General features: G+C 38.5%; 1 protein-coding gene across 19 annotated transcripts in view; it reads left to right on the top strand.

The window, feature by feature from the left end:
- The window catches only part of CELF1 (CUGBP Elav-like family member 1), a 52837-nt gene that overhangs the window by 22746 nt on the left and 10963 nt on the right, over positions 1-19128 (top strand). For 7 of the 19 annotated variants that reach the window (XM_072339354.1, XM_072339341.1, XM_072339340.1 and 4 more), the window contains 11 exons: positions 4016-4203; positions 4791-4873; positions 5251-5299; positions 7087-7221; positions 7390-7469; positions 7785-7946; positions 9307-9388; positions 12160-12288; positions 17380-17493; positions 17661-17846; positions 18762-18905. In XM_072339354.1, coding sequence (XP_072195455.1) covers positions 4026-4203; positions 4791-4873; positions 5251-5299; positions 7087-7221; positions 7390-7469; positions 7785-7946; positions 9307-9388; positions 12160-12288; positions 17380-17493; positions 17661-17846; positions 18762-18905 — 1342 coding nt within the window. In that variant the 5' untranslated portion in view covers positions 4016-4025. The remainder of the gene's footprint in view (positions 1-4015; positions 4204-4790; positions 4874-5250; positions 5300-7086; positions 7222-7389; positions 7470-7784; positions 7947-9306; positions 9389-12159; positions 12289-17379; positions 17494-17660; positions 17847-18761; positions 18906-19128) is intronic. The other 12 variants (XM_072339345.1, XM_072339346.1, XM_072339347.1 and 9 more) reach the window with 7 other exon arrangements.

Here is a 19128-nt window from a genome sequence, read left to right as displayed (position 1 = left end):
ATGACAGGAGATGTTGGTAAGGCTAGGATTTGTAATGCTGAGCTAAGGAGTTACATGAACAGTGGAGAGAACTCCACTACATCTTCTGCTGCTCTTAAAATGTGAATCTGAGATGTTTCTCTTTATGGATTTTATTATTATTATTTTTTCAATCAATCCCACAAAGTGGACTCCAGGCTGAATTCAGCATTTGAAAGTAATATGTTTTGTATAGCAGGGAGTTTTTCAAGAAGGAAGCCTGTGAGATGTATCTGAAGACAGATACCAGCTACTTACCGAAAGCTAGTAAATTGAACCCTGCTCCACAGTGCCTGCTTATGTGCCTGTAGGGGTGGTGCTTAGCAGGTAGCTTACGCCTTTTTATTAAGGAATAAGCTTTCTTGCATTTACTGTGTAGCAGGAGCATGCGTGCAGTAGTTGCTGCTGAATGTATTGCATGTGTGATAAATTCACACCTTTTTATTTTGCAGTAATGGTCCAGCTCTTTTTAATAATCTTTAAATAAATCTCTCTGCAAGCAGAAGATGGAAAATGGTCTTTTTCCAGAGATTAGAAATAGTTATTAATGTATAAAAATAATAGGCATACTCTAACTTTGCAGGCATAAATAAATCCACATACGCTGGCCATTAGACTACAGGTACATGTTGCAGTCCTTAGCAGATGAGAAAAATGATCACAACTGCCCCAGTATGCATTATGTGATGCTCTAAGAATTATGCGGTTGTATTGGACATATACATACGGCTTATCTGGATACTGGACTTGAGCTAATGGTCTGGTGCTCAGACACAGCCAGCTGGCTCTGTAGCATACTCTGCAATCAAATATTCTGCATGTATCTCACAATGCATCCAGTATTATCAGGGTTATCTCCCCATTAGTTTAAATACTGGAAGCTTAACAGGAGGTCTGTGTTATGCATGTAACTAATACACCTTGCAGCTCAATGATGAACGTTATTCCTGTTGTATAGAAGAAGAAGCTGAGGTGTTAGCATCTGTGTTTTCAATTATACAACAGTTTTCAACACATTACTACCAGGGTCAGTACAAGAACAGGAATGGCATAACCACCAGGTGCATATTTTTCCTTTATCATCTGTAGGCTCTGTATGTCTCTGGAATTGAAGAAGCACGATGTGCAAAGTACTGTTTCTAAAACAATGTATGTTTTGCTTCTCTAAAGAGAATTAAGTAGCCGTTGATATTCTGTGATTGTGATGGATGTTTTTGAGCAACCAGATTTCCTCAGTTCTAGTTTCTTTGGTAGATTCATATTTGTCTCCATGAAAGTTAGGAGTGTGTCAGAAATGGCACAAGGTGGAAAGAGCAAGGTCGTTAATCAGACACTGAAAACGTTTATGTTGAAGGAACCTTTGGACTACACTTAACAAATTGTCTGCCTTAATACTGGTGACATGGGGAACTGTCTGTTTCTCAAGTTCTTGGACTGCCATTTTGGGAGGCAAGGAGTTAGTTGGGGGTGGAAAAACTGGAGTTTGTATTCTTTCTGCTCTGTTACCCATCGCTATCTTCATGGATCTGACACTCTGTTTATCTGACAGTGTGCTCAGTACTGCTTCGCCAGGGAAAATTGCACAAAACAAGCCCAGTGCATCAGCATTTTCATTGTGTATTGAGCTGAGCCTCCCTTCACATGGTCACATCCCCTTTTTAATCTGGGATTCCATGTCCCTTTCCCAGTCCAGCCTGTTTCTGTGGTGTCTATTGCTGGTCTCCCTGAGCTTCTGTTTCTGTGGTTTGAGTGTTTTTTGTGTGGCCGAGTGTTAAGACCTGCAGGACTTTTGGAAGTGGTGTTGTTGAGGGGTTAGGCAATATACTGTGTTAGTGTTAGTAGTTTGTGACAGACTGAGGTGATGGCTGCGTTCAAGTTGGATTTTCTCCCAGAGATGATGGTGGACCATTGCTCCTTGAATGCTAGCCCTGTGTAAGTATTGTGTGTTCATGTCTAAGCTTGTAACCGAAGTGATAGTTGGAATTGTTGTCTCTGGGGCCATTGCTGTCTAATACATTCCCTTTGTGAAGGTGGGAAAAGGGGGATAGGAGGATCTGAAGGTCTGAAATCTGTGGAGAAACAATATTGGGCATGACGAGCGGACACTGGGTTCTGGATGAGATGGGAGGTATTAAAAAAAAGAAACCACAATTGTTTCTTAGGAAAAGGAGTGAGGAGGAGTTAAGCTATTTGGTTGTACTGTTTACAGTATGCAAGAGGTGCTGATATTATAGAATCAGTTATTGAAATGAATTGTTGTGTGAACATTTCTGTTTCTCTCCCATTAATGACTCCGGACTCTACTGTTCAATCGGGAATGAAAGATTCTGTGAAATACTGTTAAAGTCTCATGAAAGTTGCTCAGTGAACAGGAGGTGAGCCGTGCTCTTAGAACTGTTCATGGGAAAGAATGCGGGGCTGAAAACTGTTGCTGGAGGTTAAGTGATTTGCAGTTCTCAATTGGATTGAAAAAGCATGGAATCTACATCTTTGTATACGGTATTCTTTACCTTGGATATTTGAAGACATACTGGCCCTATAGAAAGGTTGGATAGTAGAATTTGTGATTATTCACATCCCTTCTGGTAAGAAGCTCCTGAGGTCTGTTGATACTGCTAGGAAATAATGGCAGCAGTTCTTTATCAGGCTCTGGACTATGGAATATCAAGAGGAAAAAATAACTAAACATTGCCTGCTTTTGAATTTTCTTAAAAAAATCTGTTGAGGGAGGAATGTGATTGCAGATGAGCAATGGAACACGATCTTTAAAAGGGCAAAAGGCAGAAGTGAAGGGAGTTGAGTACCCTGGAAGATGGACACTTGTGTCCTTCAACAAAGAGTTTGGGGGCCAGCAGGGAATCAATGCATGGTAACTGTTGTCCTCCCCATGTCCTTTCTAGATTATGCAGGGGTTGGTCAGCAATTTTGGCATGCTAATCACTGTAGCTACAATAGAATGCCATTGCAGACAGTCTTCCACAGAGGTAGATCCTGTGGTATACGGGACTTACTACCAAAAACAAGAACTCACATAGCACTCAGCAGGCAATGAGAAGTCAGTTCCGAATGCAGTGTGTAGCTTGCAACTAGCTGAATGGAGTACAATGCAGTTCTATTAACATCTGTAAACAGTATTCATATGGCTAGTAGTGTTACATTCATACATGTGGTGCCTTGAAGCCTTTTGAGGAACCCCATACTCAAAACATCTGTGTTATGGTCTAATAAATGTTTCTTTCTCTTTTTTTGCAGCCTACTGTTAGTCAGCTTGATTTGCTCTGAAACTAAGTTTGTTCAGGCCCAACCTGTTCATCTGCACTATATGTTTTTTTTCTTTTTCTTTTTTTTTTTTTCTTTTTTTTTTTTTTTGCCAAGTATTGTTCAAGGCTGCCTAGTTTCACAAAGCTGCTGTGTTGAAAACCTTTAATGAGGCTTCTCATCGGTTCAGTTGTGTTTTTTCTGTTTTAAGGTATTTATTCACTCTGAGAAATAGTTACAGACAGTCAAACATACACAAAATGTGCTCTAATTTTCCTTAGTTGTTAATAAGTACAGTTACTTGTGGGTCAGCTGAGTCTGGGTTTCTTTCTTATGTGGTGTTTTCTGTAAAAGGTTGAAGTTGAATTAATGATATTTTTCCAGTCCTCTCTACAGACGTGAAAAGCAGATGTTGACTACATTATAAGAGCAAAGTTTAGGTGAAGTTTTAAGCAATCATTTAAAGAGATTACATGGTTTCCAAGTATGTTGCTTGCCAGTGAGTGCAAGTAACAATAATTTTTTTCTGAATGTGTGGTTGTGTGTATATATATATTATTATTTGCATTTACTGGCAAGCAATGTACATATCTATGTATATGGCGTATACATGTAAATATATGCATATTGATGTAAAAAATGTTCTTAAACTCACCATAAGCATACTGCTTCTAACTGCAATAACATCTAGACTTTGTGGCAAGCTAAGTAACAGAAATTCCTCATTGAATTCTCATAGCTCAAAGAAAATGAATGGTACACTGGATCACCCAGATCAACCTGATCTAGATGCTATCAAGATGTTTGTGGGTCAGGTCCCACGGAGCTGGTGTGAGAAAGATCTAAGAGAACTTTTTGAACAGTATGGTGCTGTCTATGAAATCAATGTCTTGCGAGACCGGAGCCAAAACCCTCCTCAAAGCAAAGGTGAGAACTGTATTTCTCATATGAAACTTGAGCACTCGGCTGCTTTTACAGTGTTCCAGTCTTACCAGTTTGTTTATGGGTTTATGAAGAGTATGGAGTATAAATGCTGAGCAGAGCCGCTAGTAAACAAATACTATGTTGCTCCAGAGCATTGCTATGATGTTACAGTATGGCCAGAATGTTGCTAGAAGTGTCACTGTTTCAAACAAAGTACAAAACTTAGTGTATGCAGTTGCTGTTAACCTGGATTTGTAATTTAGAAACATGCAATATTGTATTGCCAGTGAAAGTAGGAGAAGTTCTGGATACTACCAAATAATTGAGTTTAGAAATGGAGTTAGCCAAGGGTTATTTGCTAGGTGTGTCTAAATGATTTTTTTTTTAATGGCAAGCTAGTGGTATTGAGTCAGTTTTAATTACACTTAGGAATCTTTTTCTCAACAGTTACAATCACTGATACATACCCTTTTCAGTATTTAGCTGCTTTTGCTTGTTATTGGAAGAGTAGAAGTGGGACGTGTAATTTCTCTACAGCAGGTCAGGATTCATAGTGTTCTTCTTTGCTTAGCATTTTGTTTCGATTGCAGGGTGCTGTTTTGTTACATTTTATACCCGTAAAGCTGCACTAGAAGCACAGAACGCTCTTCACAACATGAAGATTCTCCCAGGGGTAAGAGAAGAGAGATGCTCCCTTCAAAGCTCTACCTTGTCTTTCTGATCTCTGACACCACTGATATGAAAGCATACATTATCTTACTCTGAAGTCCTGTTTAAAGGGAACTATTAGATTGAGAAATATCACAAAATTGGAATGATAATAGATATGGTAGTGGAGTGGGTAGACATGCCTCGTGTAATAATAATTTCTCAGGAGGAATGATGGTATATAATTAGGAAAAGATTTTTCTTCCAGATGCTTATATACTGTTATATGTGCACTTCTGTAGAGGCAGTACAGGCTACAAACTCATTCATTCATCATTGTTGTGGGAATCATCTAGCATGAAGTGAATGCATTTATGATTAAACAGTCTGTTTGCATTTCAGATGCACCATCCTATCCAGATGAAACCAGCTGATAGTGAAAAGAATAATGGTAAGCTTTACTAAAATGTGAATTTTGTGGCATTGTGTATTTCAACTGGGAAACTTCAAGATTTTCCTCGTGTTGATCAGCTTCTGACTGTCATCTTGCACTGGGGTTTGGATTTAATTATTTTTTTAAACAAATGATTTCAATACAGTAGGTAGTGTATGTGAGGTCTCTAGAATTTCATGACTAAGTATCTACCACTGTTGCTGTTCACTGGAAAAAAACATGGTGTTGGTTAGGGAAACATCCAGTGAGTTCTTGGTTGAACTAAGGTGGCTGAAATTTAGAAATGATTTTCAGGTGCTTAACTGATTTGAAAGCCTGTTGTGGCTAGAGTGGGAGTCAACACTTCATCTCCAGCAGAGAAAATACTGTGAACGTACTTCTGCACATTGACCATTTCAGACATTTACATCTAGCATTGAGTAAAACGTTCATTTATCCGTGTGTGTATATATGAGTTTATGCACACACAGACACATACACAGATATGTGTTTCCTGGGAAAATAATGGAAAGGGCTGGGGGGGGGAGAAAGGGTGGAGAAATGTACTTAGTGGTGTTCCAGGGTAGCAGTTCTGAGGCTATTATATGATTATATGAATTTTAGTAAAAGATGTAGGTGAAAATATAAATATGAAGGCATCAGTTAAAAAAGTATTTTAACTTGCCATTCACAAAAGGAATTCTGGATCTCTTGAGCTAAAAATGGACTACAGCAAGGATTTGAAAGCAGCTTTGTGCTCCATGAGTTTAACAGTGAATTGGGTGCAACTTTAAAGGTTTAATGGTTAGTTGAAGCCCTGCCAGCTGGAATGGCTTGGAATTTTTCTCTCCAACTCCAGGGAAGACTCAGCAGATAAATTGCCTCTCACTGCGATTTTAAATAAAAGACTTTTTTGTCTTGAAGCTTCAAATTGTGCTGCAGCATTTGTCATATTATAGTGCTGAATGTTTTATTTGAAAACTGTTTTATTTGTCCAGATGGCATTCTGAGCATAATTTCCTCATTCACTTAAAAGTTTGTAACAGGTGACTGGCATCTTCAGATCCGTAGAATGAGAGGTATAAAGTTCTGACATCAATAGCCACAAACTGACAAATGAGAATAAATGTTTGTCTCTGCACCATTTATCTTAAAGTAGTCTGCACTGAAAGTTTTCCTTGAATTTTAATGTACTTGGTAGCATTGGCATTTTGAGGTAATATATGGTAATAGACAGCTCAGATTTGAGTTGTCATTTTCATGCTTTTGGTAAAGATCTGAATGGATTAATATGAAACAACTAAAATAATTACTTTTGCTTCCACTATTAGCAAGAGCATAAGGAAATAGGCAGAACTTGATTCACATGATCGACATGAGAGGGTAACATAATAGTCTAGAGAGAAGCCTTCTGCAACTAACATGCTTGTTTAGATACAGGTGAGGTGTGTTGGCTGTCTAGAATGAAGAGATGAGAAACAGTGAAAATATTCCACTAAAATACACACAACTCTTGCTTTCCAGGCGATGAATGTAGGAGGTACAGGGACAAGTGCTGAATGCAACATTTATTTATTTTCACTTCTTGCAGCTCAGTAAAATGTAAAACAAGATGTCAGGTTCACTGAGTTATCTAAAATCAATCTTCTTAAAACAAAAAGATTCTATTGCTAGGAATCTGGTTTTGACAAGCAGCCCCTCGAACTAGAGGGGATGTGATTCTGCAGTTGATGGAGAAAATTTGAGAAAATAAGATCTAGTAAGTGCATACTTTCTGGTAATACTCTTATCCTTTGATTTCTTAGCAGTAGAAGATAGGAAGTTGTTTATTGGAATGATATCGAAGAAGTGCAATGAAAATGATATCCGAGTGATGTTCTCCCCCTTTGGGCAGATTGAAGAATGCAGGATATTACGGGGCCCAGATGGGCTGAGCCGAGGTAAGCAAGAGACTGTCTGACTGTTCTCTGCTGGATGCTGCTCTTGGCACCTCAGGGTGGCATTTCAGCTATTTCTATGATTTTTCCAATAGGCATTTTCATTCCTTTCTTTCTCCTAGAAATGTGTATATAGTGAATGACCTGGTTCCTTTTGTATTCTTTCCCCAGGTTGTGCATTTGTGACTTTTACAACAAGAGCCATGGCGCAAACAGCAATCAAAGCAATGCACCAAGCACAAACCATGGAGGTAAGACAAGTTAGTGAATGTCTAGAGAGAATGCAATTTGTCAGGCAGTCACTGTGGAGTCTGGGGGACTAGAGAAGATAAGTACATAAATACTACTCCTGGGCTTTTGTGTTTGCTTATACTTTAAAGACTCAAGAAACCTCACCTGCAGAGAAAATAACAAAATATGAAATAGAATAAAAAGCAATTGGATGTTAAATGCATTGTTTGATTACATATGTTCGGGGAGGGTATCAGAAATGTTTCCAATGGCTGGGTCTTAATACAGTAGTTTTGTGATGGCAAGTATGTAATTGTTTCAATTGCTATTTGCAGGGTTGCTCTTCTCCCATTGTGGTAAAATTTGCAGACACGCAGAAGGACAAAGAGCAGAAACGAATTGCTCAGCAACTCCAGCAACAAATGCAGCAGATCAGTGCTGCCTCTGTATGGGGAAACCTGGCTGGGCTCAACACGCTTGGACCGCAATACTTAGCAGTGAGTTTCTGACCTGGTTTCTTTTCATCTCTTTGTAGCTTGGTGTCTGATTGTGTTTTGGTGTTTGATGGATTCTGAAGGCTCCTTATAGACAGGAGTAGAGCTCTTATCTCCCCCATTTGGTGGATGAGTAATCTGGATTACAAGGAAATTGTCATTTCCTAACAGCTAGTCAGGATGCATTTAAGTGAATATTTCACCCCCAGTTTCTGAAGTAGTAAGCACTGAAACTTTTTGTTTTCTTATTGTGTGTAGAATGACTTTGCATAGGAAAGATTTTCCTCATATCTTATGGGCACTGTGTTTATCCATCTAAATATTCTTTCATGTCTTTTGTGACATGATGATGACATAATTATTGTATTCTTCCATTGTTCCTCATTGAGCATTTATTTCTCTCATCCTATCCTGGTGAAACATAGAATAGTGCTTGGTGCTGTGCAAATAGAAAAGCTGATCAGGTGGAAGAATCAAGCAGCTCAGTGCACAATTAAAAAAAAAACAAACCCACCAGCAAATAGAGAGAAACTGTTCTCTCCCTTGCGGCAGTGATACAACAGAGTGCAGTCTGCTGTTTGTCACTGGTTTCAGTTTTACTGGGTACTTGAAGGGTGAATTTTTCATAAACTTATGTGCTGTGGGTTGTTAGAGTAGTTATGAGAACTGTTTTCATGCAATATTAAGATCTGGGGAGCAGAAAAGGAAAACTTCATCTCATTCTTGACATGGTGTACTATTGAAGTGGAGACGTTCTCTAACTACTCCTGAAGTTGGTAGATTATGGTTTTTTTAAGCAGTACATAGGTAATGGAGAAAGGAATAGGAAATCTTCCTAAGTAGCTTCCTAGCTAGGACTTGAAATTTTTTTAATGGGTGCTGTGCATAAGGAATGTGAAAGAGATCCCCTCTCACAGTGGCTCTTTGATTTTGGCATGCCATTTGTCCTGTGTGGGCCTGATGTTAGCTGTAAAGTCTGATGTGAGGTAGTATATCCTTACAGGTGGCAGTCCTGCCTGAGGTACTTTGAAAAGGAGCTTGTTACTGAGTCTCAGTACTGATTTGTCTGTGCATTAGACAGGCAGTTCACTTCAGCTAGTACATTGACTGTGCTGAGCGTGAAAAGCATTGTGCTATTGCTTTGGCTGTGACATAATGCATGGGCAACGCTGATTTTCACCATGGTTGTGTTCTGGCTGTGCTTTGTAAGAGGAATTTTTTATGCTCTTTGCTACGATGTGGTGTGTGAGCAGTGGGAATTCCCTTTGTGACGGCACTCTGGCTGTGGTGTGGTGCAGTTTCTCCCAGAAGCGGAGCCAGCCCTCACTCTCACTCTTGTTTTGTTTTTTGGTGTAATGTCTAGCTTTATTTGCAGCTCCTTCAGCAAACAGCAGCAGCCTCATCTGGGAACCTGAACACGTTGAGCAGCCTCCACCCAATGGGAGGTGAGTTTTTTCACTGGAAGATAAATTTGGTACCAAAGCAAAGACGAGGGGGTAGAGAAAGTAGCCAGAAGTCTGTAGATGTATTGTATTGTAATAAGTACTATTGAGTTTACTGATCCTGCGGAATAATAGGAATCCTCTGCTATGGGTGTGGAAGTTCCCTCTTAATCTTAGTTAATCATTGTCCTGACCATGAGCTGTGGTATGCTTTTCATCTTCCTTACCTCTGGCATTTGAAATTATAATCTCTTATGAATACAAATAAATAAATAAAGCTGTATGCATTTATTTTCATCGAAACAGATGCATATTTAAAGCACTGTATTTTAAAATAAGCACTAGTGCATGTGTTTCAGTTACAATGAACTTCTTAGGTCTCCTGTTTTAAATTCTTTGTTTTTAAGTACTTCAGAGTTGCAAATGCAGTGTTGATAGTGCTTTAAGCAAGACCTTCATTCTGTTTCTTTATTTTCTGTGTGAGTTAGTTGATTACAGTGTTCCTATGATGCAGAAATGCTAATTTAATAGATAAGAGCCAGATTCCTAGCTATAAACTGCTGGTCAGAATTTTCACCAAGTACAGATGTGTGTTTTATAAGTGAGCATATTTGAAGTAGCTTTAACTTCTTTCTTCCAGAGTTATGGAAATATTGTTAAAGTTTCTGATATTGGGCAGCAAATTAATTTTCCCTTCCACCCTCATCAGGTTCAGAATAATAAAACCCCTGTTAGTAACTCCGTTTACCGCATTCTCTGAATGCTTTTTCTGGCAGGAAAAAAAGAAAAACAGCACCACATAGTTTTAGTACTGAACATTTAAAGCTTTTAAAATGGCTTCAGTTGTTTGGTAATTAGCAATAGGCTATGACCTGTCTGTGCAAACACTGACCACGAGCAGTTAAGAAAGAAACATCTCGGTGTACATCTGACTTGTGTTGTACTCCCATAAGCTTTGTGATGGTGATGTGTACAGATTTTGTTACGAGCATGATGCCAGCTTTTCCCTCTTGCTTACGTATGAAGGCAAAACTAAAAGCAGTTCATGTTGTTACCATGGGGCTGCTATGGAGGCCTAGCTAGATGAAATTGAATGTGAAGTTTTCAGGGTAATTTTGTCTTCACCACATAAAAAACACCTTAAAAACAGAATCCAGGCAAATAAGTAGCATGTTGCATGGTGTTCTGAATTTTCCAAGTCTGTAGTTCTACGCAGGGAGAATTTTATTTTCAAAACTCCATTAATATCTTGATTACGTTTCTTGAAATTGATAGAAAAATTAGCAGGTAATTAGATTCCAGTCTGCATTGGGCTTTATAGACAAAATTTAATCTTGACCCTATTGGAAAGCAGAAGGAAAAACAATGTGATGACAGGAGAGCAGGTGTGGTGTGTACATGCCAAACTGCTTCAGAAAGGAAGCAAGCTGCTCTGTTCTTCACTAACTCTGGCACTTGCAATTTTAACCCTCTGTAGCACCGTAACAGTGACAACATAACTTAGGTTTTAACTTAATATTTTTGTTAGAATTGCATCTTAGAGAATATAAACAAAGTCAAGATCCTCTTGTTTTGAGCACTAAATGCAATTAAAGATACGGACCCAATCAGAAAGTTAAAACAAATATAGTTTAAAAAAATAAAAGGCTAAAGGTAGAATAAGCCACTAAGAAGATGAACAATTTATTCTGCATTGCCATTCACATCCTTATGTTGTCTGTTTGCATCCTTATTTGCAAAGCTGAGATTTTGACGTATGTGCTTTGTCACCAAGTACGTAATAAGCATCCAAAAGACAAGGAACCACATCAACAAAGTCACGTGAAAAGATGAAAAATATGTTAGGATAAACAAATGTGGAGATGTGAAAGGGAAGATGAAGAAATGGAAGAATTGAGCTAGCTAACCTGGCTAAAATGCAGGAGTCTTTAGAACAGGATCATTATGAACGATAAATGGTGACAAGACAGATGGCAAGTTAATGTCAATACTGACTGGATCGTTCAGTTCAAAAATTATAACTCAAACTGAAGGTGAGTCAGATATGTAAATGACTGAAAAAAGTTCATCAAGGCATCTTCCTCTCACTTGAGTGTTCCTGGCTTATTACCCACAACATTCTTAATGTTTTCTATTTTCTTTACCACTTTGTTTGACTGGATGACTAGTCTGTGCATAAAGTGGTTGATCTTGTGGTTAGGAGTTGCCACTTAACCTTGTCTCACAGTTGACTGCTGCTTCTTGGCTACCAAGGAGGCCAGACAAAGCAAGTTGATGTTCAGCTGATGACAGGTTAAAGGTATGACGTTGGCCACTGTGTTATATAGATCTTACAAGAATTCTGCAGTTGTTGCTGTTCCCATGTAAAGAGAGTAGAGGGATTTAAGATAAGATTATTAGCCTGATGTCTAGACAAGTTCTCTGGCTTGCAGATCTGTTCGATCAAACCCCAACTTAACTCTCTGTAGCAGTTAAAATCTATGCTTTTATGACTGGACTACGTAACACTGCTTGAAAATGTCCGTGCACTGGAATCTGCATCTGAGATCATGGTCTTTTAAGGAGAATATTGATATGTACAAAATATATTTCTTTTTAGTTGTAACAAAGAATCATAGGGTTGAATAAATCAGTAACTAGTACTGAAGTCTGATGTTCTTAAGCTCCTTCCCATTATTGCCTACCCTATTATGATGCACTGAGGGTGGTGGATCTTAGGCTTGTATGATGGTGACTATTGTAGGGGAAACTGTACATTCTTCGATGTGTTGCAGGACTGAATGCGATGCAGTTACAGAACCTAGCTGCGTTAGCAGCTGCAGCCAGTGCAGCTCAGAATACACCAAGTGGCACCGCTGCACTCACCTCCTCCAGCAGTCCCCTGAGTGTGCTCACCAGCTCAGGTAAGAGACTGCCTATGCCATAGTGTGCCATGGTGTGTTATGACATGGGTTACCTTTGGGAGTCATTTCAGGATGGATGTAATCTGTTTTGTCTATCTCTGTCACTGTTGTGTTGATAGAGACCTTTAATCGATGTCTGTAATGTCTTCAATAGATATGAGTTCTACCTGCAGATTCACTGGCATTTGCTTAGGGTACATAGGGTACATATCTTTGCCACCAGCAAAGGCTTTTTTTTTTTTTTTTTCTTTTTTTTTACCTGCTCTGTTTCTTCTTCCAAATGGCCGGTTTAATTTAATGTAAAAAACAGTTTTGAAATGGTCATGAAGCAGAAGGGTAGGTGACTTCTTTCCAGTCGTTTTGCAAGAGTCTCATCTCATACTTTGCTTAGCCGTGAATTTAGGCAGATACTGCAGCAAGTGTACCCTGTTCCTGCAGACATGGAGGCAGAAGATGCTTTAAACATGAAGTAATGCACTAGAAATGTCCATTTTATGTTTCTCTGGCATTAGTGAAGAAAACACCACAGCTGCCTCATAGAAGCAGAATATGCAGATCTCTAGCACATAGGGGTTATTCTCTGAACTGCCCTAGGTGGCTTTTTGTATTGCATAGGAATGCTAAGGAGCAAGCCTAAGAGATTGTAAGAAGCAGCTGTTTAGAAAACCATGTGTCACTTGATCAGGAGTTAAACTGTGGGTGCTTTGCACTGTTTTCTTCCTGAGGGAGAATTCAGTTCAGAGCATTCTGTTGTTATACATAAAAACTTTGTGGTCTGACGTCTTTCAAGGTAAAACCTCAGCATTTATCTTGACTACCAGTTATGGTATCCTATTCTATAGTATTTCAACACAAACAAAACTCCTGCAGAGCTGAGGCTATAAAATAACTACATTTACAATCCATTACTACTGCTTTGACAAAGAGAAAGAATGGAAGTAAAAATGACTGTGAATTTCTCCCATGTTTCTTCATGCAGTGCAGTGGCAGAGCAGGAATTGTGAGTTTAATTAGTGTTCAGATCTAAGCTTCCATTTGCTTTGTCATCTGCTAACTGGAACTGGTTTTTTATATCTGTTGAAGTAGGGAATATGACTGACAGGTTGTGAAGTTAAAATGCTGTACACGTTAGAAAAGGCAGAACCAGCTTCTTAGAGGTGTAAAGCAAAAAGAACAAGAGGAGTGGACACAATAGCAGAAAATTCTGACTGGCTGTAAAAGGGAAAAAAAAACTTGTGATGAAAGTGATCAAGCAAAAGAATCAGGTGCTATAGAGGGGCTGTGGAATCTCCATCATTTTAGAGATTCAGAATTCCATTGAAAAAGGCTGTGGGCAGATCTCCCTAACTCGGAGAACAGACCAGCTTTAAGCTGAGGTGGACTATATGATCCACAAAGTTCCCCTCCAACTGAAATTATGCATGATTGTATGATTATTTGAGATTGCTTACTCCTCTGTGTATTCTAGCTATCCTACAGCTCTCTACCTTAGAAATACACATCTTAGGACTATGTACCTGTGATCAGTGACACTGGTGGAGAAGCTGAGGGTGAGGAACAGCAGTCTCATTTCAGTCACCAGCTGTGCTGAGCCCAAGCAAGTTTCTGATGGCCAATCACATTCAAAAATTCCTGTGCATCTACAATGAAGTAATCATGGCGTGTCATTTGAATTAATATTCTATACAGATAGATTAGTTTATTCTTTTATAAACCAAAATCAGTTTAAGGGTTTTTCCGTATACACTTTACATTTAAAACTGTACTTCAATGGAAAAGAAAGCCTTGATGTATGTATACAGCATTCAGTCTCATATTTCTCATAATTACAAAGCATGCTAGCTCTTCAATCTGAACTATCATCACTTTTAAAACCAAACTTGGAATTGTCTTTTGATTAATACTTATATGTGCATGCACACTGTATTTTCATAGAGCACTGTTAGACTCGGCATTCAGCGCATCCTTTCTGGATCGTACCTGGACCTTAAAAACTCTGAATATAGCTGTTCAGTGCCATGTGTTAGTAAATGTCTTCCTTGTCTGTGTGGGACATATGGCAACATCTACTGTGATAACCTCTTAAACCTAACTACAGATGAGATGACTACCAGCTTGACTCCTGTCCATCTGTCATCCAAATGTTCACCTAATGCTTATTTGGCCATCTCTCCCGGATCGTCTTCAGATTGCATAAGTGGTGGAAAAATCCAGAGAGCAATTATGGGGTGTTTCCTTTTGGTTTTCTTTTATCTGCACTGATATCTTTTGTGTGTTGGAGAAGGTGGAAGTCTACGTGATACAATCTTTTGACTAAACATAGGTTGTGTGTCACTGTGGTTGAACTCAGAAGTGTTGTGCATTCAGCTTTGTAATAAGGCAGCTACCAGAGCTACCCTTTGGAACTGAAAGTACTGCTGCTGTGTCTACCTATGGGTAGTCCAGATTACAGAGGCTGGAGCCTTAGATAAAAACTGTTTGTGTAAAGTATGCTAGATGACTGAACTGGAACAGACTTGCTCTCTACTGGAAAGCATCAGGGAAGTCCCTGAGTTTACACACCGTCATAAGCTGGTTGTCCTAATTTTGTTATCTTCTCTTGCTATCCTTTACTACCTGTTAAAAATTTCTGAAGAACCCTCAGTCTTTTCAGTTGGTAAGCTTATGGTTAGCTGTTTTAGCTAGGTGTAATTCAAGACATTGATCCAAGAGTATTTAACTTGAGTAGTAAGCAAGAAGGAAGAAATGCAACAAGAGGAAGAATTAGGAATGGACTAAAGCACATATATAAACTTATATTGGTTTTCCATCCCTGTTGCTGTGGACTGTTTTTCCAATCTAAAATAATATATGAAAACTAGAAAAACAGAAGAAGAGGGAGTATGAGTAGAGATGGAACTCCTTTCCTTGTCATAGCAACTGGAGTCTGTAAAATAGAGGTCTGATATTGGAGGAGGATATGATAAAAGCCTAACACATACATTAGTGGCATGAAATAGATGAACAGGGAGATGAATAAATAGTCTGGTCATTAGATGTTCCAGCGCAAGAATCGCAGGATAACAAATGAAGTTTTGAACTTCTTTGATTTCTTTGTGCGATGCATGTTTAGGTGGCAGAACTCAGAGCCTTAGAACACAATGGTGTTTAATTAAAAAAAAAAAAAAAGTTCAAAATGCACTGTAATTGATGAATGAAAATCATGAATTAAATACAAAGACATTGCCCTCAACTGAACAGCTCTTAATGCTGCAGATTGCTGGAACAGTACCTAGGAAGTATTGTTTTGTAATTGCTGTGTATACTTGCTGTACTATTATTTTATGTGCCTTTAGTCACCATTACAACTGGAGCACTGACTCTGAGCAACAATTCTTGTATATACATGATGAAGGAAATATGTTGTATTTTCTTCTTGTTCGTATTTCCAGCAATGTTCATCTCTTAAAGCATTTATGTTTGCGTAAGCGGATGTTTGTTAAGCCAGCTAAACCAAAATAAATGTGTTTATCTTTTTGCAGTGGTTTAGATGAATATATTTAAAATCACAACCTTTTTTGAAGGATCCATTCTATCTTTTACTTTGCTCTCAAGCCTTGGCTTCATTCTTTCATTCCCATGCCACTACTTTTTTATTTCTTTTGAAATGGTGTTCTCATCTGTCAAATAAAGTGTCTGCTTGAATTATGGAGATTAGCAATGAAGAGCTGCAAAGAACAAGTGATACTCTAAAATCAAGGCAGCTGTATTATTTCTGAATATTGGCTTTTATTCAGATAGCTGTGCTGTTTTTCTACTGACTTGAGAATTACTGTAACCTGTTCTCTGTATTTTTATATTTATTTTTTTTTACAATGTTTAAGGTGTTACTGATAGTAAGATGAAAAGCATCTCCTTTTCTTTGGAGTAAGCAACTTGAAATATTGTTAGGGACATTTTGATGCTAAGAATGTTTGTCTAAAGCTTTTCCCAGAGCAAGCTTGTCCCTTCCTCTTATCAGTACAAAAACTCAGCTGCACACAGAGTACAGCTCCTGGGTTCTTTTGCAGCTTTTGTTAAGTATATGAGCACACTTTTGCCCTCACTTGTAAGATGAGTTTGCTGCGTTCTGTTTGATTACCACATTCCATGTTTCACACCAGCAGAGATGTGGTGCCACCTATATAAAATGATTAATATGAAATGTGTGTAAATCCACTTGAAAGATGTGAACAATTCTTTTCAGAGTTTTAATGGATATATACAGCACAGTGAGAATTAAAAAAAAAAAAAAAAGAGAGAGGAGGAAAGTGAAAATGCCTGAATTTCAGTTCTTCTGTTACCCATTTGATGTGACATAAATTCCTCTTGAAAGACAACAAGGTGCCTCTAAAGCACCAGCTTTCAGTTGTAACTCTTACCTGTTACAGAATTTAGCAGGACGTTTCAGCTATCAGTCTGCTAGGGACTGTATCTATAGACATTACTTGCTGAGGTAAAAGTGGTTGAAGGTGTTAGTGGTGCAGTCAGTAGGGGATAAGATTGTATTTTAGATTTTTGTTCCAGTCCTTTTCTTGGCCATAGTCCCAGCTGCTGCAGTACAATTTTTAGTGGAAAATTATTTCATGTGTCTGGGCGTCTGCTGTTCCTGCTTTGACTGTATTGGAAAAACATATGTTCAATTTCACTGGTGCTTTCTTTTATGTTGCTAATATCCATGTTTTTGGTCATCTTCACCTTGTGTGGTTTTTCAAGGATTCATGTTAATCTGTAGCAAATCTTAGTCACTTCTTGGAGTAGTAATAGGTATTGCTGCTAGTCACTTTGATACAAAGTGTACATGTTGCTCATAAATTGATTGAATCTCAGATGTCTTAAATGTCATTAAATTGTTACTGCTGCAAAAAATAGATGTTACAGTGTAGGAAGTTTTAAAAACGCAAAGAGTTTTGGTACAAGATCAATCAAGTTTTAAGTGTTTGAAGTGTTTTTGACAGTCTGTTCTGTTGCCTTGGTTTGTTCCATACTTTTCCTGCAGAAGTGATTTAACGGAGAAGCTGAATTACCACAATGATAAGGTATTGTTTGAAAGTAATTGTCTTATTTTAATAGCAGGTTCCTCACCTAGTTCCAGTAGCAGCTCCTCTGTTAATCCCATGGCTTCTCTTGGAGCATTGCAGACACTGGCAGGGGCTACAGCAGGCCTGAATGTTAGCTCTCTAGCAGGTAAGCTGTGTATTGTGGTGGACTGGGGGAATAGCAGGTTATCATTACTCAAGCTGTGCTAATTTTGTTTTTCCTGCTCCTTGCTTTTTTACAGTAGTGCAGAGTAATGAAATATTTGATCCAACATAATGGCAGTACTCAGTCATCTTTACTTCTTTCTTATACAGGCATGGCAGCTTTAAATGGAGGACTTGGCAGTGGTGGTCTTTCAAATGGGACAGGTAGCACAATGGAAGCCCTGACGCAGGCTTATTCTGGAATCCAGCAATACGCTGCTGCTGCATTGCCCACACTCTATAACCAGAGTCTCTTAACACAGCAGAGTATTGGTGCAGCAGGAAGTCAAAAAGAAGGTAGGCAGAAAGTTACGAGCAACTTCAGAGGAGTTTTCAAAAGGGCAAGCCTAGCCCTTGCAGCTACTGTATGTTGCAAAGCTTTAATTTGGTCGTGTTATTTAGAACAGTAGTTACTGAATAAACTGAAGGAAAGCCTGTGACGTCTCTCTACTAAGGACTTCATAAGGTTCTTTTTATAGAGATATTTTCTCCTAGTATTTAACTTGCCTCAGTTGCTTAGTAATAGTACGCCTACAGTTTACTGGGGGAGTAGAGTGCATGGGTCTGCAGCCTAATATATCATATTTTAGAGAATGAGTTGTGGTGTAGGGTGTTGCTGTCTTTATTTTGTTTTCAAATTTTGGTTTCTTGGTATTTCTGAATGTGAAGTTCTTTGTCTTTCACCTCATCCTGCAGATCCTAACTGCTTGGTTCTTGTGTTCTTCACTCTTCAATTTCTGAATCAATGTAATATAGTATAAAATAAAGCAGAATATAAGAGTAAGCTTTCAGCAGAATGTAGGGTGGTGTTCAGAAAATAACCTGTCAAATTACTTGTAATCTTATTACTTACAGCTTCAATTGAGATTTACCTTGTTTCATTTGGCCAAATGAAAGAAGATCAAGCTTATTGTTCAGTTTTCCTTACTGTTAGGATGTGTGAAGCAGTTTTAGTACAGTGTGGAAATTGCAAGCAAAGATTGTAGAGAAAGAGTTAGAATAATGCAAATGATCAGTCCCACCTAGAAAATGATCAAGTTGATGTATTCTGGAATCAAATGCTCTTCAGAGGTACATACAACAAATTTCATTGTTTTCCTCTAGAAGATCCAGCTGGAATGGTCTTTCAGCTCTTCTATTTTTTCTGTAATGTAGGCTTATGTTCACTATTTATTTTTTTTTCCCTGAACTTATATTCTTACTTATTTGAAGGTCCAGAGGGAGCCAATCTGTTTATCTACCATCTCCCCCAGGAGTTTGGGGATCAGGATCTGCTGCAGATGTTTATGCCATTTGGAAATGTTGTCTCTGCCAAGGTTTTCATTGATAAGCAGACCAATCTAAGCAAGTGTTTTGGTACGTTGGGTCTAACTGTTACCTGTAGATGCATGACTTCTTTCTAGTAATCTCTTTTTCCAGTATGTTGTCCAGTTTAGCTTTTAGGCCAAGTGATTTTTCCATATCTGTAAACTTAAACCTGAACTCTTCCAGCTGTTGACAGAATTTTCCTGATTTTCTTTGTGACTTCTTGGCGATTTCACGCTAATATGCCTCAAAATATACCATTAGTGCCTGAGAT

This window comes from Excalfactoria chinensis, chromosome 5 (assembly GCF_039878825.1).
Source record: "Excalfactoria chinensis isolate bCotChi1 chromosome 5, bCotChi1.hap2, whole genome shotgun sequence".
In the NCBI taxonomy this organism is placed as follows: domain Eukaryota; kingdom Metazoa; phylum Chordata; class Aves; order Galliformes; family Phasianidae; genus Excalfactoria; species Excalfactoria chinensis.
This window is presented reverse-complemented; position numbering and strand designations above follow the sequence as displayed.